At 42.6% G+C, this 19,124-nt stretch overlaps 1 protein-coding gene across 2 annotated transcripts; it reads left to right on the top strand.

Moving 5' to 3' along the window:
* The first annotated feature begins 347 nt into the window (after positions 1 to 347).
* Positions 348 to 15,776, top strand: LOC134459714 (histidine--tRNA ligase-like). Of its 2 annotated transcripts, none has more exons than XM_063212108.1 (13): positions 348 to 402; positions 7,141 to 7,218; positions 7,472 to 7,591; positions 8,887 to 8,982; positions 9,763 to 9,888; positions 10,627 to 10,734; positions 10,962 to 11,060; positions 11,281 to 11,371; positions 11,624 to 11,754; positions 12,297 to 12,548; positions 12,985 to 13,101; positions 14,050 to 14,196; positions 15,608 to 15,776. In XM_063212108.1, exons 1-13 carry the CDS (start codon positions 379 to 381, stop codon positions 15,656 to 15,658), a joined length of 1,440 nt encoding a protein of 479 aa, XP_063068178.1. In that variant the 5' UTR covers positions 348 to 378; the 3' UTR covers positions 15,659 to 15,776. The 2 variants fall into 2 exon arrangements, with proteins under 2 accessions (XP_063068178.1, XP_063068179.1); XM_063212109.1 differs by lacking the exon at positions 348 to 402 and adding an exon at positions 6,170 to 6,239.
* Positions 15,777 to 19,124: the final 3,348 nt, after the last annotated feature.

The following is a 19,124-nucleotide window of genomic DNA, read 5'->3' as shown; positions in this document are numbered from 1 at the left end:
AACCAGACAACCTCAGAATGTGTCCCAAAATAAGGGTCACCCTCTTCAAATAAAAGCAGCATCAATGCAATCTGATCATTCCCATTTTTTTAAATACAGTACAGTATTGATAAATAAACGTTTCAATGTGTCAGTGTTTCATTGAAAAAAACGATCAGACATTTCCCCCATTCATCTATCAACTTTGGTTATAGCCTACATTTGCGGGATTGCATCATTCACACCTACGGTAAGTTCATGTCACTTGAAACAACTAAGTAGCCTAATGAAGCTCCGCCCAGAGAAACATACACATCCGGAAGATGAATAATCCGCCGCGCGAGCCCTGCTGCCTCGTTCTGTCTGAGACGGTAGACACTTGCGCGAGCGACAGGAGTTATGTCTGGCAGCACGCAACAACAGGTAGGTGAAGTGCGACAGATTTTTCCCTTTACGAAGACGAGTTTCTGTCAATGCCGCCACTGTTATGAAAGAGTCGACCTTTGTGGAACAAGAGTATTAAAACTATTGTCTACAGCAAAATAATAAAGTTAACTTCTCAGTAATTAGTCCGTTTGATAATATTTCGTGATGAGCTTTTAGGCTATCGACTGAAGCAAACTCAGTCATAGGCTACAGTAGGCTATAGGCCCTATCTAAAGGCATAATATTTGTCCTCGGTCCGTATTTATTAACAGTGGCACATACAAATAAAACGGCAATGGCAGTTACTACTAGGCTACTGATCTATTAAAATATATCAAGCTTTACTTCACATGGGACAGGTCAAATTACTGTCATTTTCCATCTTCTATTTAGAAATGAAGGCGTAATTTTGATAACCCTAAAGTTAATACTTTGACAGAACGTTCATATTACATTCCCAAAGCCCGCTCAGTAGCTCCGTGCCAAATGCGCGCAGTGATGCAGCAACTCGCCGCGGCCTCTCCATGTGCGCTAAGCTGTTACGCATAGTCTAATAGGCTACATCCGCTTGGTTAGGCTTTCTACTGCATGTGAAAGTTGCAAAGTAATATTAGGTGGGCATATTGTGTAAATTACGTGTAACGTTTCAACAAATAGCTGGCAGTTTCTGTTTCCATTTAAATTTTGTCTCATACACAGGCATACAGTACACTGGTACCAATGGTTTATGTGTGCCTAATATCTGTGTGGATATACCTAAATGATGCCATGATGGGTTTATTCAAAGATGAGGATAATTATTGGAAATGTGTGTGTTCTTGTGTTTGGTTGTGTCACATTATGTGTGTGTGTGTGTGTGTGCTTTAGGTGCCTCTCTCTCTCTCTCTTTCTCTCTTTCTCTCTCTCTCTCGCTCTTTCTCTCTCTCTCGCTCGCTCTCGCTCTCGCTCTCTCTATCTTTCTCTCTCTCTCTCTTTCTCCCTCTTGCTCTGTGTTCGTGTGTGCGTGTGTGTGTGTGTGTGTGTGTGTGTGTGTGTGTGTGTGTGTGTGTGTGTGTGTGTGTGTGTGTGTGTGTGTGTGTGTGTGTGTGAGGTCGCCTGTGAGTTTGTGCTTGTGTATGTGTTTGGGGTGATTACTTACAGTATTACTTGTTATTCCCTATTGCTTATTTCTATTGGTGTGTGTTGTAGTGTCGGAGAACAAGGTGCTGTGTCACCCCTCGTCTGTGGACTCCCTGTCCACCAGTGCAGCCACTGAGGACCATGTGTCCATGGGGGGATGGGCAGCACGCAAGGCCCTCAGGGTGGTGGAGCACGTGGAGCAAGGTACTCTATACTACGTGTATGTGTACTAGATAGGCTGCTGTAAATATGATGTATGGTATATGCTTGTTATGATGTGTGTATGGTATATGCTTGTTGTGCTGTATGGTATATGCGTGTGTGTGTGTGTGTGTGTGTGTGTGTGTGTGTGTGTGTGTGTGTGTGTGTGTGTGTGTGTGTCACCTACAACCTCACAGAGACTTGTGGCATTACTAACATAGTAAATAAAGACTACATGTATAACCTGTGTGTCTTGGCCAGTGAATGTATTTCGGCTTTATTAAAAATAGGCCTTGATAGTGACTGTTGTGTGTTGTATTCCATTGTAGCCATCGAGCTGCTGACTATATAAATGTAGCTTGTGGTTTATGTGTATAAGAATAATGTGTATAATGTTTATACCGTACCGGTAATTCTATATTCACCAATGAGCTGCTGCTGACAAATGGTCGGCCTATTGTATGTGCAGATAGGTCTAATGAACAACGTGTGTAATGTTTGTATTTCAGTGTTGGCCATCAAGCTGCAGCCGACTACTGTATATAAATATAGTGTGTGTGAATAATAGGTCTAATGTATAATATTCATATTTCAGTGTGTAAATAATAGGTCTAATCTGTAATATTTATATTTCATTGTGTGAAAAATGGGTCTAATGTGTAATATTCATATTTCAGTGTGTGAATAATGGGTGTAATGTGTAAATATTCATATTTCAGTGTGTGAATAAGTGGTGTAATGTGTATTATTCATATTTCAGTGTTGGCCATCGAGCTGCTGGCTGCCTACCAGGGTCTGGAGTTCCACCGGCCTCTGAAGACCACGGCTCCCCTGGAACAGGTGCACAAGCTGGTGCGCTCCGTCGTCAGGTAAGATGCACACCTGGATGGACCGTAGCATGTGAACCATTGAGAGTAAATAGAATGGAGGCCAAAATTCTATTTCATTGTTGAAGCCAAGTTGGAGCCAAGGTTGGACCCAAAAAGACCAAAAAATGGCCAAATCCCATTCATTCCTATGAGAGACATAAAACCCTGTATCTCCCTTAAATGCCACTCCAGGGGGATCATTTTTCGCTCAACTAGTAGGTCCCCTTGCTCTCCAACTTACCAGGGTGGTGATTTTTTGTGGTGATGTTTTGTTTTAGAGAGATATTAAAAGTTAAATTGACCAATGAGCATCAGAACATGGTTTGATTGACCGTTAGAAGTCTTGTTGTTGTCCAATCAGCACCTGCGTTTGGCGTTGCTAAGGTGGAATGTAAGTTGGAATGTTCCCAAATCTGGCTTCAAAGCGTTGAATGGCAAATAGCGTTGATTTGGCGTCCATTCTATTTACTGTCAATGATGTGAATAGCATGTTCTTTGCACATAGTAGCCTCATAACATTTCATACAGCACTGTCAATGGCAGTCATATAACACTAAAAACGAACACAAGTATAAACTGTAACTAACTAATGTAGCCTCTCCATAGTTTTCATAAGGATTTTGACTCGGACTGACTATATACCTGCAGTTGTAGCGCCAGGATAATACACACACCTAGGCTGGCCTGCTTGTAGTGTATTTACTCTCCATGTGAATAGCAGATGCTTTAAAGAAGATTCATTTTCCCATCAGGCCTTGGGACAAGGACCGAGCCATGAGCCCTGACATTGAAGCTGCACACAAGCTCCTGAGGGAGGAGAAGGTGAGTGATGTATTAAGCCCCCTGCACACTACATGCGGTAATACGAATCCGGTTTGACCGTTAACCATTCATTGTCTATGGAGAACCGCATTCCGTATGCGGTTGGGGTCCGGACAGTCCGGTGCGGAAGAAAGTCCGCATCCGAGAGCCTCCGCATACGTTCAAATATTTCAACTCGTCCGGAAAATACCGTGCCTGACCGTGCGGTGAAGAGAGCTGTTGCTATGGTGATGATAAACACTTTATGATTTCCCGCGGATCTTCTCAAAAATGAATAGATAAATATCAAAATTATGCAGTTTTAAGCTGTTAAATACAGTGATAATGTCCAAACTTTATCATTATTTAATCCACACTAGATAGGTGGACAAGAAAACAAGCAGTTATGATTTGATACGAAATTACGAAAACCAAATTCATCACCAAACACAGCAATACTTTTCACACATGATCTTTATCAGTAACACATTTCAAAAAAGTGAAACAAAGCGTTTTTAGTGTTCAAATAAAGACGTTTGGTGGCATTTTATGCTCCGTCCGCCATGTTTCAAACCAGCCACTACTAGACCTTGCTTGCGGGAGTTTTTCTGAGGTAATAAGGTGTCCACTAGGTGCTAACCACTCCGGTGAAGCGGTGACCGTATTGCCCAGTGTGCAGCAGGCTTTACTGTTTTCTGGTCGACCAGGACAGTGCCAGTGTTTGTTCCTGGGCCAGTTAAGTTTGGAACCAAAGTGCTTACCTGCAAAGCACTCACGTTCATACCGGGCCCTGAACTTTTCCACACGTGACTGTTGTGTTACCTGGAACAATCTGCAGATGTCAATGTTGTTGTCACGGTTGGCAGAGAAAGCCCAAGTATTTTTTGGTTCATATCGCAAACCAACTTTCTGGTTCCCGAAATCGCGGCATGAACATGCCAGCCGATCACAGATTAGTTGCGGGAACGGGCACTGGCACAATTCTCAGTCATCCTGAACGCACCTTATGTGTCAAACCATTTTACACTTCAGTGAGGTTAATTACAAAGGCGGTTAAGTGATCAACCTAATAGCAAGACGGATAAGATGTCATTGACATGTATAATACATTTTTTTTCAACACTTAAAAGCAGACAGTTGGTATTTTAAGTTTAAAATATTTGCATTCTGGAGCCGTACACAACACAAGAAATGCAATGTTAATTCAACACTTACAGAGTACTCTTGGACCAAATGCACTTTAACCCCTTAATACGCACCGTATCTCCTGTTGCACTCTGTAATAGACAATGAAAGTTAACTACTATAGTATTACACTATTATGACAGTGCACGGGGCCTTTAGTATTACATTATGACTTGGTCACAGTTTATTCTGGTAACATCCTGGTAACAGTGTATTTATTATGCCATGTCTTAAGGGGCTAGAGGGTGTTGAATAGACTGTCTAAGTGTTGAATTCTAATTTTTATGTATGAGGGTTCATGAACCATCATTATATTACATTACACCAAGTTTAGCAGACAGTCGTATGCAAAGTGACAGTATACAGGTCAAAGTTAGTGCAGATAAGCTTGCTTAGCTTCCGAAATGATGGAAAACTGTCACGGAAGTGAAGTGACCATGGTGACAAGTCTGCATCTGATCTGACCTCTAACCTGTGACCTTTTGACCTTTGCAGGTGTGGGAGGTGGCGATGCCTTATGTGGAACAATACCGGGAGAAGGAACTCCAGCGGGATGGGGCATAAGTTTGCACCGGGAATATTGTGCCCTCGGATGTTCCACTCACGAAATCACCCCCACAAATATAAATGTGCATACATAAATGCATGCATCCATAAATGTTCATATTAGAATGTATTCTGGTATTGAGGGCTTCTAACGGTATTTTCACTACTTGCTTGACTTTGTAGCAGCTGTGCTCATTCCTGCATTATAAAGAAAAAGGTGGTTGCAATTGCACACACATGCATGATATTACTAACAGAGCATGTCTTAACTATGGAGAGCTGGAGATTGATGCATTTATCACTACATTTCCTCATCGCATTTCATTAATCTCGCAGCATTCAACATTCAGCCACCCCATGTTTGGATGTTTAGAAACTTTTGCTGCTCAGCAAGGGGCCTCTGGTGAACACTGTTTTCATAACTTTGCTTAGTAAACTGTCTTCATAGTAAAAAAAAAATGCAGTGTTAATTCAACACTTAACCCCTTTGCACAGTGCCTCTGTTCTAACCGGTCATCAAAATGTTTATGATCAACTGTCATATCAATGTTGTTATGATTGTAGTTAAGCCAAAGCCATGCATTTTGTGTTTTGAGCAACTTCCTATTGATGGAATGAAATTGTGTGTGTGTGTGTGTGTGTGTGTGTGTGTGTGTGTGTGTGTGTGTGTGTGTGTGTGTGTGTGTGTGTGTGTATCAGTATGAAACCAGACAACCTCAGAATGTGTCCCAAAATAAGGGTCACCCTCTTCAAATAAAAGCAGCATCAATGCAATCTGATAATTCAATTTTTTTAATACAGTACAGTCTTGATAAATAAACGTTTCAACGTGTCAGTGTTTCATTGAAAAAAAACATCAGACATTTCCCCCATTCATCTATCAACTTTGGTTATAAGTATAGCCTACATTTGGAAGATTGCATCATTCACACCTACGGTACAGTTAATTTCACTTGAAACAACTAAGTAGCCTAATGAAGCTCCGCCCACACAGAGAAACATACACATCCGGAAGATGAATAATTCGCAGCGCGAGCCCTGCTGCATCGTTTTGTCTGAGACGGTAGACACTTGCGCGAACGACAGGAGATGTCTGGCAACACGCACCAACAGGTAGGTGAAGTGCGACAGATTTTTTTTTCCCTGTACAAAGACGTGTTTCTGTCAATGCGGCCACTGTTATGAAAGAGTCTACCTTTGTGAAAAAATGTGTAGCATTATAAAGAGTATTAAAACTATTGTCTACAGCAAAATAATAAAAATCACTTCTCAGTAATTAGTCCGTTTGATGATATTTCGTGATGAGCTTTTTAGGCTATCGACTGACAAAAGGCTACAGTATAGGCCCTATCTAAAATCATAATATATTTGACCTCGGTCCGGATTTATTTACAGTGGCACATATAAAACGGCAATGGCACAGTTACTACTAGACTACTGATCTATTAAAATATATCAAGCTTTACTTGACATGGGACAGGCTATGATTACTGTCATTTTCCATGTTCTATTTAAAAATTAAGGCGTAATTTTGATAACCCTCAAGTTCATACTTTGACAGAACGTTCATATAACATTCCCAAAGCCCGCTCAGTAGCTCCGTGCCAAATGCTCGCAGTGATGCAGCAACTCGCCGCGGCCTCTCCATGTGCGCTAAGCTGTTACGCATAGTCTATTAGGCTACATCCGCTTGGTTAGGCTTTCTACTGCATGTGAAAGTTGCAAAGTAATATTAGGTGGGCATATTGTGTAAATTACGTGTAACGTTTCAACAAATAGCTGGCAGTTTCTGTTTCCATTAAAATTTTGTCTCATACACAGGCATAGCATACACTGGTACCAATGGTTTATGTGTGCCTAATATCTGTGTGGATATACCTAAATGATGCCATTATGGGTGTATTCAAAGATGAGGATAATTATTGGAAATGTGTGTGTTCTTGTGTTTGGTTGTGTCACATTGTGTGTGTGTGTGTGTGCGTGCGTGCGTGCGTGCGTTTCTCATCCTTTTCAGGCTGAGAAAATGGCTGAGCAGTTGCAACAGAAAGTGCAAGTGGGAGAGGAGGGCAAACATGTTCTCAAAACTCCCAAGGTGAGTTAGCATGCAGTAGTCTTTACAATAAATCACACAAAGTCTTCTGGGCAGATAGATAAGTAACATTCTTTGAGTCTGAGTAACAAAAATCAGCATAATTCATAATGATGCACTGACTGCGGTGTTACAGTAATGTCGGTCAACTTTCCTGAGCAGACCTTTGTGTGTGTGCGTGTGCGTGCGTGCATGTTTGCGTATGTGTGTGTGTGTATGTGCGTGCATGTTTGCGTATGTGTGCGTGTATCTTTAGGGCACAAGAGACTACAACCCAAAGCAGATGGCTATCAGAGAGAAGGTCTTTAATGTCATTGTGGGTTCCTTCAAGCGTCACGGAGCTGAGACCATCGACACGCCCGTCTTCGAGCTCAAGGTGTGGGAGGGGACTAACTGTAAAAGACTGTGACATGCCATCAAACACTCTCAAACACCTGTAACAAAAGATATTTTATGCTCTAATTATATGAAAATAGCATCCCTTCTACAAAAGGCTATTTTAACCCCTTTATGCAGAGCCTAATGTTATAACCGCATTGTCTTCAAAATTGTAGTGACAAGTCTAAATCTGTCTGTTAATAATATAATAATTGTTGTCATAATGTACTTGAGTCTTTCCAGCGGGCCCATATGCACAAAGAGGCCACTCAGGCACACACACGCTTTTTAATTGTAAATCTCACCACTGTCTCAAACGTCTCCAAAGTCCCGCTTTATAAGTCCTTCACACTCTCTCATTCACCTGAAAGGATACACTTTAATATACCTAAAAACAGTGTCACACATTTTTTTAAATGCCTTCAAATGTCTTGCACACTTTCTTTCAGAGGCCATTTTCATAGTTAACCCATTGTGTACTTCAGTGGCATATACGCTGCATTCAGGTTCTTGAGATTTGAGATGTTTTATTACTAATGTGGGTAAGTTAGAGCTGAATGAACACATTCTTGTACAAAATGAAAGTTCTAGCTTTTACATGCAACTTATTTCATGTTTTTATGTGCTTTGGAAGCTGAGATATTCAGATTTTAACAGGGAGAGGGCACCTTTTCCCAAAAAGGGCTCAGGCTAAAATGGGTTAAATAAGTTTGTTACTGATAGCTCTAACCACTGTCCTCAGTCATTCATGTCTGGTGATGCACCTACCGTAGTTGGATGCACCTGTAGACTTTCACACAATAGTAGCAGTCAACCCAGTTAAGTCTGAACTTTCAGAAGGCCAATTCTGCGGTGCGTTTCTCAAAAGCATAGTCGTTAGTCAGTTAGCAACTTGGGTAGTTGCCAATGTGAAATTGCATTGCAAACAACAAAGTAGCTGATGTAGCTAGCAACTATGGCTTCAAGAGATGCACCCCTGCCCTAAAACGCAGAATAATGTATCTGTAATGTAATGTAATGTACCTCCCATCCACACTACTAATACAGCAACTTCGAACCAATGAAATCGAAAGCTTTTTGAAATCGACGGCTGAAGTGGAGAGATCTAAAAAATGCCACCTGAAAGTTCTGTGAACAAAATTAAATCAATAGTGTGGATGCAGACCGTTTAAACTACAGATACATGGATTCATATTTATCCGGCTTAATGTGGAAATGGCCTTTGTCTTTCCTTTCCATTCCATTCCATTCTATTCTCTTCTCTTCTACTCTATTCCATTCTATTCTATTCAGGAAACTCTAATGGGGAAGTATGGTGAAGACTCCAAGCTCATTTACGACCTGAAGGACCAGGGAGGAGAGCTGCTGTCCCTCAGATATGACCTTACTGTATCCTTGGAGAGAGGGTCAACGGTTCTGTATTAGAATATCTAAGCTACTGTTACCTGGTGATGGAAATCTTTGTTTGACATCTGGACGGGAGTGGCCATTTAATGTTTGGACAGTATATGTAGCAATAATGAAAGTGAAACTAAACTCTGTGTGTGTGTGTGTGTGTGTGTGTGTGTGTGTGTGTGTGTGTGTGTGTGTGTGTGTGTGTGTGTGTGTGTGTGTGTGTGTGTGTGTGTGTGTGAATGAATGAGTGTTAAGTTCTGTGTTCCTAACCACTTTGGGACCAGTCAATCATTCACTTCTTGAGCTCTCAAGCTTATAATTCTTTCATTTGTGGGCATGCAAGACGATGGACTATGAGAGAGAGTGTGCTTGTGTATGCCAATGAATTACTGTGTGTATGTGTGTGTGTGTGTGTGTGTGTGTGTGTGTGTGTGTGTGTGTGTGTGTGTGTGTGTGTGTGTGTGTGCGCCAATGTCTTTGTGGTAATGGGAATGGTGATGCTTGATGACTTCCACTGGATGCATTTACCTGAAAATTTACAGTGAAGTAGCAAATCTGCAAACTGAAACGCAAACTGACACGAATGTTACAACTACGGGAAGCTTTGTGTGTGTGGGGGGGTCTGTGTGTGTGTTTGTGGGTCTGTGTAGGTGAGTGTGTGTGTGAGAGAGAGAGTGTGTGTGTGTTTGTAGGTGTGCGTGGGTGTGTGTGTGTGTGCGCGCACATGTGTGTATCCTCCACTCGTTGCGGTGTCCTTGACCCCCTTGACCTCAGGTGCCGTTCGCTCGTTACCTGGCCATGAACAAGATCAGCAACATCAAGCGCTACCACATCGCCAAGGTGTACCGCCGAGACAACCCTGCCATGACCCGGGGCCGCTACAGAGAGTTCTACCAATGCGTGAGTCCATGTCAAAGGTCAAGGTCAAGGTCATGGGCCCAGCCGTGGCTCTAACGGCTGGGCACTGGACTGCTGTGCAGACGACCCGGGTTCGATTCCCAGTCTGGGTCATTTCCCAATCCTTCTCTATCTCTCCCACTTCGCTTCCTGTCTCTCCTCCACTGTCCTATCTGAATAATAGTACAACCCCAACCCCCCCCCACCCCCACCCCCCCTAGCCTGGTCCTGACCATCCCATAATACTACCATTTCATTTCGTATTTGTGGTCTGGCATTTGTTTGCTCTGAAGCGATTGTAGGAAGCAGGAAGTTTGCATTCAGTTATGGTTTGAAATGATTGGACACCTCTCACCCAATCGCTGGCAGTTACTCAACAACAACATAGCGCAGACCAATGGCTCTGGCGCAGATGTGTACGTCATTGTCACGAGCGTCCTCCCCCTTTCGCCCCCACGTGGGGGGGCGTATTCGATTATTGGCTGTTTTCTGGGGGGGCGTTGCGATCAAAATTCTACTGCTCCAGGAGAAGCACGGCCAGACTACAGTAGTGGAGCCAATCCTTTGGCGGAAGTACGTAGGATGGCTCGCGAGGCTACCCCACAAAAAAAAAAAACAAAAAAAAAAACAATAAAACCAAACATATTCACAGGCTGTACACTGGATTTGGAATGGCAATTACTCCCAAGGCACTGATTGACTGATCCCCCGTGTGTGCTTGTGTGTGTATTACATCATCAGGACTTTGACATTGCTGGCCAATACGATCCAATGATTCCTGATGCAGAATGCCTGAAGATTGTTCACGAGATCCTGAGTGCACTGGATATTGGGGACTTCCGCATCAAGGTGTGTGTATGTGCGTGTGTGCGTGTGTGTGTGTGTATGTGTTTGTGCTGTTTGTGTGTGTGCGTGTATACAGTACAATGAGTCCTATTGCAGGTGAATGAACGGAAAATTCTGTGTGTGTATGTGTGTGCGTGTGTGTATACAACGAGTCCTATTGCAGGTGAATTGAAAGGAGAATTCTGTGTGTGTGTGTGTGTGTTTGTGTAATCGTTTCTGCACTTTTACAGGTGAATGACAGGAGGATTCTGGATGGCATGTTTGCAGTGTGTGGAGTACCAGACGACAAGTTCCGCACTGTCTGCTCCTCCGTAGACAAGATGGACAAGGTGAACAGTACACACACACACACACACACACACACACGCACACACACACACACACACACACACACACACACACACACACACACACACAAATCCACACATCTCACATCAATGTGCTAAGGCGCAAAAATGGCAGAGCAAAACGTGTGTGTGTGTGTGTGTGTGTGTGTGTGTGTGTGTGTGTGTGTGTGTGTGTGTGTGTGTGTGTGTGTGTGTGTTGAAGATGCCATGGGAGGACGTGAAGAAAGAGATTATAGAGAAAGGCCTACCAGAGAAAGTAGCAGCTCAGATTGGAGAGTATGTCACGTTGAAAGGTAAAATACAGAAAACACACACACACACACACACACAGTTTTAGCAGTCAAACAAAATGTATCACATGCAGTATATCATTATCCAAAGATCAGTTGTTAGCAACAGGACATCTATGACATCTATTATGACATCTATTACTGACACTTGGACATAATGTATTACAAACGGTAACATAAACCCTATGTTGTGAGTGTGTGTGTGTATACGTGTGTGTGTGTGTGTGTGTGTGTGTGTGCGTGTGTGTATTCCAGCTGGTGGTATGGAGTTAGCTGAGAGGCTGCTAGCGGACGCTAAGCTGAGTAAGAGTGAGGCTTCCTGTGCCGGCCTGACTGACATCAAGCTGCTCTTCACCTACCTGCAGATCTTCAAGGTCACATACAAGGTCAGAGTACTTCACACGTTGTTTCACAGACAAGGTAGATTTCTGTGTGTGTGTCAGTGTGTGTGTGTGTGTGTGTGCGCGCGCGTGTGCGTGTGTGTATGTGAGAGAGAGAGGTGCTTGAAACTAACTAACTAAATGAATGTGATTCATTTAAACATCCGTTCCCTTTCAATTGTACCCTATTTAGTTACTACATATTAGCTGCATGTACTGTATGTATTGTATGTATGCATGTGTCTTTGTGTGAGTTTGTATGTCTTTGTATCATGTGTGTATCACTCTCTGACTCTGTGTAGATTTTTTCATCATCCCTCTGCTCCTGTGTGTGTGTGTGTGCGTGTGTGTCTGTGTGTGGGTCAAAGACGTCCAACATGAAATTGTCCTTCAGTGCTAATGGATACTTTTGCTTACTGTAACTGTGAAAAACAGGGTTTTTTTTTGCATTTACAGTAAGCAAAAGTATCCGTTACACTGAACGACAATGTCATGTTGGACCTCTTTGACCCGTGTGTGTGTGTATGCATGTGCGTGTGTGTCTTCAGTTGGTGTTCGACCTGTCGCTAGCCCGTGGCTTGGACTACTACACGGGAGTGATCTACGAGGCCGTCCTGACAGGCACCGGCACTGGCGCCGCAGGTGGCGAGGGCGAGCCTGTCGGGGTGGGCAGCGTGGCGGGGGGCGGGCGCTACGACGGCCTGGTGGGCATGTTCGATGCCAAGGGCCGCAACGTGCCGTGCGTGGGAGTCAGCATCGGCATCGAGAGGATATTCTCCATCATGGAGCAGAAGGCTGAGGTGAGGAAATGCAACAGGGCAGATAAATACTATACACACAAGTAAACACACACACACACACACACACACACACACACACACACACACACACACACACACACACACACACACACACACACACACACACACACACACACACTCACTCACATAAACACACACACCAAAATATACACACACAAGCACATATAAATCTCATGTCAGAATCACTTTTATTGGCCAAGTCTTTTTTCATATACCAGGTTCACTATCCATACGTTCAACATACTGTGTACTTGACATAAGTATCACACATAAACCTAGACTCATTCTCTTTAGTATCTTCTCAAGATGATCCATCAATAAAAGCAATACACAGAGACGTCCCGAAATGTAATATTTTGAAAAAGTATTTGTAATATAATATAAACAGTGAATAATTCTATTTGCTAATGCCCAGGCGTCAGGAGAGAGGGTGCGTACCACGGAGACACAGGTACTGATAGCATCGGCCCAGAAGAACCTTCTAGAGGAAAGACTCAGATTGGCAACGACGCTGTGGGACGCGGGGGTGAAAGTGAGTCTGTGTGTGTGCTTCTCTGTGTGAGAGGGTTTCTGTTAGTGCATATTTGACTTGTGTGTGAATGTGTTGCTCTAGTCGAGGCTTAAGTGGTGAATGAACATGACCCTATGCTGCTAAGTGTGTGTGTGTGGCGGGAATATATTTATCTTTCTTCGCATTGGATTTTTTTTTTCTGATTGGCTAATGGGTTGACCATTAATTCCAGTCAGTCGTCTATAGGATGCATCTAACTTAGATGCGCATAGAATCTTCGTTTGGGAATTCCGACGGTATCTAGAGAAAATGAAATAATCACAAGGTCGGCATTCCGAACGAAGATTGGGAAGTCATGGGTGAGCGGTTAGGGCATCAGACTTGCATCCCAGAGGTTGCCGGTTCGACTCCCGACCCGCCAGGTTGGTGGGGGGAGTAATCAACCAGTGCTCGCCCCCATCCTCCTCCATGACTGAGGTACCCTGAGCATGGTACCGTCCCACCGCACTGCTCCCCATGGGGCGCCACTGAGGGCTGCCCCCTTGCACGGGTGAGGCATAAATGCAATTTCGTTGTGTGCAGTGTTCACTTGTGTGCTGTGGAGTGCTGTGTCACAATGACAATGGGAGTTGGAGTTTCCCAATGGGCTTTCACTTTCACTTTTTAAAAGATTCTAGGCGTGGCTACGTGTCAAGCGTCTATCTTGCTCACGATATTTTGGTGCAGTTGGTATGTTTCCTACAACTTAACAGACAGTAACAGATTTAAAAAATACCCTACCTTAACAGCAGATAATCAGGATAATGGCCTTCGAGGTCCACCTGTTCGAGGATGCCCTATTCCGTGGAACTGGTCACCTCGTCCACCGTTATCTTTTACTTGACTGTGTGTATGTCTACATCTGTGTGTACATGTGTGTGTGTGTGTGTGTGTGTGTATGTGTGCGTGCGTGTGTGTGTGTTCCTGTAGGCGGAGGTGGTTTATAAGCGCGACCCGAAGTTGCTGAGCCAGCTGCAGTACTGCGAGGACTCGGGAGTGCCCCTAGTGGCCATCCTGGGAGAGCAGGAGCTGAGCAGTGGCACCGTCAAGCTGCGCAACGTCGCCACCCGGCAAGAGGTCAGCTAGCTCACGACAAGGGGGGGCAAAGGGGTCAGTTTTCGAGGGCCCAGGGAGACAGGAACCCAGGGGTGCATTTCTGGAAGGCGTAGTTGTTAGCAGTTAGTAACTTCGGTAGGCTAGTTGCCAATGGGAAATTGCATTGCAACCAACAAAGTAGCTAACATAGTTAGCAACTACGCTTTCCAGAAATGCACCCCAGATTTGGTGTGTTGGGGGCGGGGGTTTTTCAGATAACTTTGCGCTGGTCCCGGCCAAATCTGGCAGTGGCCCTGTTTCTTACTCACCTCTGGTCCATTATTAGCACTCACACAGCTACATGCTTCTATTAATTTTTAGCATATGTCTGAACATGTCAAGCTACGCAACGTCACCAGACACAACCTCAAAAGGTCAGCTAGGTCCTCATTCTTCTCTGAACTTCCTCCACACTGGGGTCGGTTTCTCGATTCTTGTCGTTGCTAACCGTCTTAAGACCGTCTTAAGACCGTCTTACCGTTCCCTTGGATTTAGTGGTGAGCGTCGCTGTTGAGAGGGAGATGAGTCACTCTTACGAAGGACGTTGCTACCATCGTTAGCAAAGGCGCTTTCGAGATTCGGACCCCTGATCTTTAAGGACTCGGTCTTAGCACTAACACTTTGACATGCTTCTGTTATTTTATTCTTATTTATTTGTGTGTGTATGAACATGTGAAGCTACACAAAGAAGCCAGTCCGAAAAAGGCCAGCTATCATCTCACTAACCTCTTAACCACCTCGATCTCCTCGATCTTTGAGGCGTTAGACTTAGCACTGACACAACGACATACTTCTATTATATTTTATTTTATCTCTCTGCGTATGACCATGTCAAGCTACAAAACATTGCCAGTTGACAAGCGGTCAGGTAGCTCTTCTCTCACCTCTGAACCTCCTACGCCAAATCTTGTGTGCTAACACTATAGAACATAAACTGAGTAAATTTTGGAGGTCAGTGTTTTTAAAATGGCCGACCCTCTAACCATTATGCAAGGAAAGGCTATTTTATTTGTGAAGCTCATTTCATACATAAATGCCATTCAATGTGCTTTACAATAAAGTAAGAAAAACAATTAAACAAGAAATAAAAGCGCAAGTCATGTCAGGTGAAAATAAAATAGTAAAATATGGAAAGAAAAGAAGTAAAAGAAAAAAGCAACAATTAAGGAGAAATATCACTTATACACGTACTGTAACTGTAAAAACATGAGTCAGGCCACAGCTGCCAGAGGCCACAACTTCCATGAACAACGCTGTAGAGCATTGTAAAACTCTGTGTTTGTGGTGTGTGTGTGTGTGTGTGTGTGTGTGTGTGTGTGTGTGTGTGTGTGTGTGTGTGTGTGTGTGTGTGTGTGTGTGTGTGTGTGTGTGTGTGTGTGTGTGTGTTCTACAGGTGGAGGTGTCCAGATCAGACCTGGTGGCTGAAGTGAAGAAGATGAGCTGAAGCTGCCTCATCGCGAACTGAATCAATCACATTGGCACTATCTTTGCTCTCTATGCTGAGAAAACAATATAATATATACAGTGGTAATTCACAGTATGTTGATAATTTAGCAGAAATATGGAAAAGCTCACATTAATCAGAAATAAATACAGAGGTGGAGGATTTCACATTCTGGACCAAAGCATTCTCAGGCCTCTAGGAATATTCTGTCGGAGTTCTGGCTTCACTGCCACAGTTGTGATCCACAGTATGCCATATCAGCTAATAATTCAGTCATTTGTTTTATTGTGTTTATACAGAACATAAAACAACAGAGTTGCCATAAATTCCTTTGAAACATATACATTTACACATGAAATTGTACAAATGGAAAAGACTATTAAAGAAACGGATGACCACCCTCACCACTACCTATGCCTTTTTTGTTCATCACATGCAATATAACACATAGAATATATCATTCATAGTGTGTGTGTGTGTGTGTGTGTGTGTGTGTGTGTGTGTTCACTTGCACGTGCGCGTGTGTGAGTGCATGCGTGTGATTCTGCACTTTAAGGAATCTGAGAGGTTTCAGTGAGCCACCTAATGGAGTTGGTAAATGCTGGAATAGGATGGACTATTGCAGCTGAGGGAGCTGCCCATTGCTGACATGGTGCCTTGTAGAGGATGGAACGGGTTCTCCATCTTAGATTGTTGTAATACCTTGCGCACGATGAACCTGTGTGTGTGTGTGTGTGTTCTGTCCATATTAGATGATGGCTTGTGCATAACTCTACGTTTTACTATCCCATGACCGGGCATGCTTTATTAAATTTGCCTACTGTTTAATATGTCAGTAGACATATAAATATTTGCAAGATCCATTGTGAGTCTTCATAATGTGTGTTCATGATGGGTGTGGTATGTCACATCTTCATGTGTGTGTGTGTGTGTGTTTGTGTGTGGGAACCCGCACGGCCACACACATGCAACATTCTGTGTTGAGAATGGCATGGGTTTTCCATATGACAATAGATAAGAACTTGTATAGCCTACAACCTGTTTGTGTGCATATTTACAAATGAATTACAACTTTTCATTGTGCATCTCCCACACACTGACTATTTCACTGTGAGTGATTGAAATGGTCACAGTGCAGAAGTTGTATAAAGTTTTTCTGATAATAAATGAAGTGCAATTCTGTGTGTCTGTTTACAGCTGAGGGAGCTGCCCATTGCTGACATGGTGCTTAGTAGAGGATGAGACAGAGATTACCTATCTTAGATTGCAGTAATGTGAACGATGGACCTGTGTGTGTGTGCGTGCGTGCGTGTGTGCGTGCGTTCTGTCCATATCAGATGGTGGCTTATGCATAACATCCCATGACCAAGCTTGCTTTATTAAATTTGCTCACTGTTTGATATATCAGCAGGCATATAAATATTTGCAAGACCCACTGTGTAGGCCTATCTTTGAAATGTGTGTTCATGATGGGTGCGGCATGTCATGTGCAAAATGCTCGATTGACATAATGCCATAAAACGTGAGAAAAAAAGCTAATTAGTGAACAATATTCTTTAGAATCAGTATAGTAATGAAGTTATAATACTTTTTTGATATACTACTTTACTTACTATGCTGTGGAATACTTTACTCCAGTTGTTTTTTGTCTGACTACTTTCACTTTTACTGCCCTATTCCTGAACTTAATGGCATTACTTTCACCCCAATATATTTTAATTGTCAAATAGTTACTCATTGCAAAAAGGTATTCTGGTTGCAGCTTTGAAAACTTAGTGTTAACTCTTTGTCGTTTACTGCATTTTCAAAAGTCAAATGAACCCTCCATTTTTAGGTGCCAGATCGGTTTCATAGTTTTCCACTTTGTTTTGTCTTTTCCCTCTTTTTTATAATAATAACAATGGAGAATATGGGACCATCTAATGATCTAATCTCCCATCTTCACCTTGTGCTTTTGGCCTCATGCTGCACTGATGCCCGGCCTCCCGAAGAGGACGCCGGGCTAGGAGAGAACAATGTTTCCCTGCTGTGTCAGCCTATGCACAACAACTTTTGGGGGACTTTTCCCCATTCAACATCCTGATTGCAAATGAGAAAATGACCTTTGAATTGTGCTTTTGCGAGATATTGAATTAAACTTCTGTCGTCAATGACGTCTTGCGACGTTGTAAAATGCTGAATAAATTGTAGGACCAAAGGTTTTGATACCAGGTGTAAATTGTTAGTTCTTAAATTCCTCTTTCCTAATTATTTCAATTTAATGTGCACTGCGTTTGGGTGGGGGCCAGTGTTTGATCTTTTCATGAATATTTACTAAAAAGATTAACTATTCTGGAAAACTTTATCTGGACCTTGAGTCTGTGAATAAAGTTTATTATCAATATTTACCGGTACAGGAAAGTACAGGAAGTCTTGCAACTAAAATGTCTATTTCTGGAAATTCTAAGTTTTATGAATCCAATTGAATACTTAGAATTTGATAGGGGTGGTACGTGCAAAAGGTAACATTTGTTGGCAGAATGGACTCTGAATGAACTACTCAACCACAACCTTGGTACCGTGCTTCCTTGATTGCGCCACGCACGTCCTAGCAAGACGTGTGTGCAATCTCCATTCATCATCCACACACTAACTTCTTGGATGTCCGATGGACGTCGCATGCACATGGAATGAGGAAAAATGGCTCCAACTGTATGTTTTGTTTGTCCCAAGGACTTCTATAACTTACTGTAATCTTTGGTTTGTCCTCTTCCACTGGCAAGCTGGAACGAGGTCTGGTCCACAAAGCACATGTTGTTTGCCAAAGGTAAATTGATATGCCTCTTGATAGTCCTCATCCATCAATGAATGTATCTTTTGTCAACAGTACTTTACTCAGGACAACCATTTATTTCAGTATATTGCCTTCCATTACATTTGGAGTATTTGAACACTGCATTAAAGAAACAATGACCTAAAACAACCATATCATTGACACATACCTACGCCCTTTTGATAACTGTAGCCACATCTTTCACTTTCATTTTGATTTCTCTTGTGCAGTTCACTTTCACTTTGAAATTCAAATTTATATATTGTTCATTGTTATGAAACATTGCTCATAATTAAATGATATCATTATATGCTAGAATGTTCGATTGACACATCTCCATTAAAAAAGTATTTGATGAATAAGTAAAATATTCTCTGGAAGAAGTGTTGTATAATAACAAAGTAATAATAATAATAATAATAATACTTTTTTGTATTACTTTTGTTTTCGAACTGCTTCAAGAGGGCATGAGGTCTGATCCACAAAGCACATGTAAGGCAAGTAGGTAGGTAAGTTGACATGCCTGTCAAGTAGTACTTATCGGCCAATAAATGTGTCTTTTTGTCAACATTGCTATTCTAAGGACAATTATTTATTACAGAGAAACAATGGCCTCAACCATTATTCACACATAGCCTACCCACGCCCTTGGCC

This window comes from Engraulis encrasicolus, chromosome 12, assembly GCF_034702125.1.
Source record: "Engraulis encrasicolus isolate BLACKSEA-1 chromosome 12, IST_EnEncr_1.0, whole genome shotgun sequence".
Classification (NCBI taxonomy): domain Eukaryota; kingdom Metazoa; phylum Chordata; class Actinopteri; order Clupeiformes; family Engraulidae; genus Engraulis; species Engraulis encrasicolus.
Note: the sequence above shows the minus strand (reverse complement) of the source record. Positions and strands in the feature narration are given on the sequence as shown.

Excerpts from the sequence above, each read along its gene's own strand:
- LOC134459714 (XM_063212108.1), top strand. The coding sequence starts at position 379 with ATGTCTGGCAGCACGCAACAACAG. Across the intron at positions 8,983-9,762 it reads CCCTCAGATATGACCTTACT|GTGCCGTTCGCTCGTTACCT; the intron begins GTATCCTTGGAG and ends CCTTGACCTCAG. Across the intron at positions 9,889-10,626 it reads ACAGAGAGTTCTACCAATGC|GACTTTGACATTGCTGGCCA; the intron begins GTGAGTCCATGT and ends TTACATCATCAG.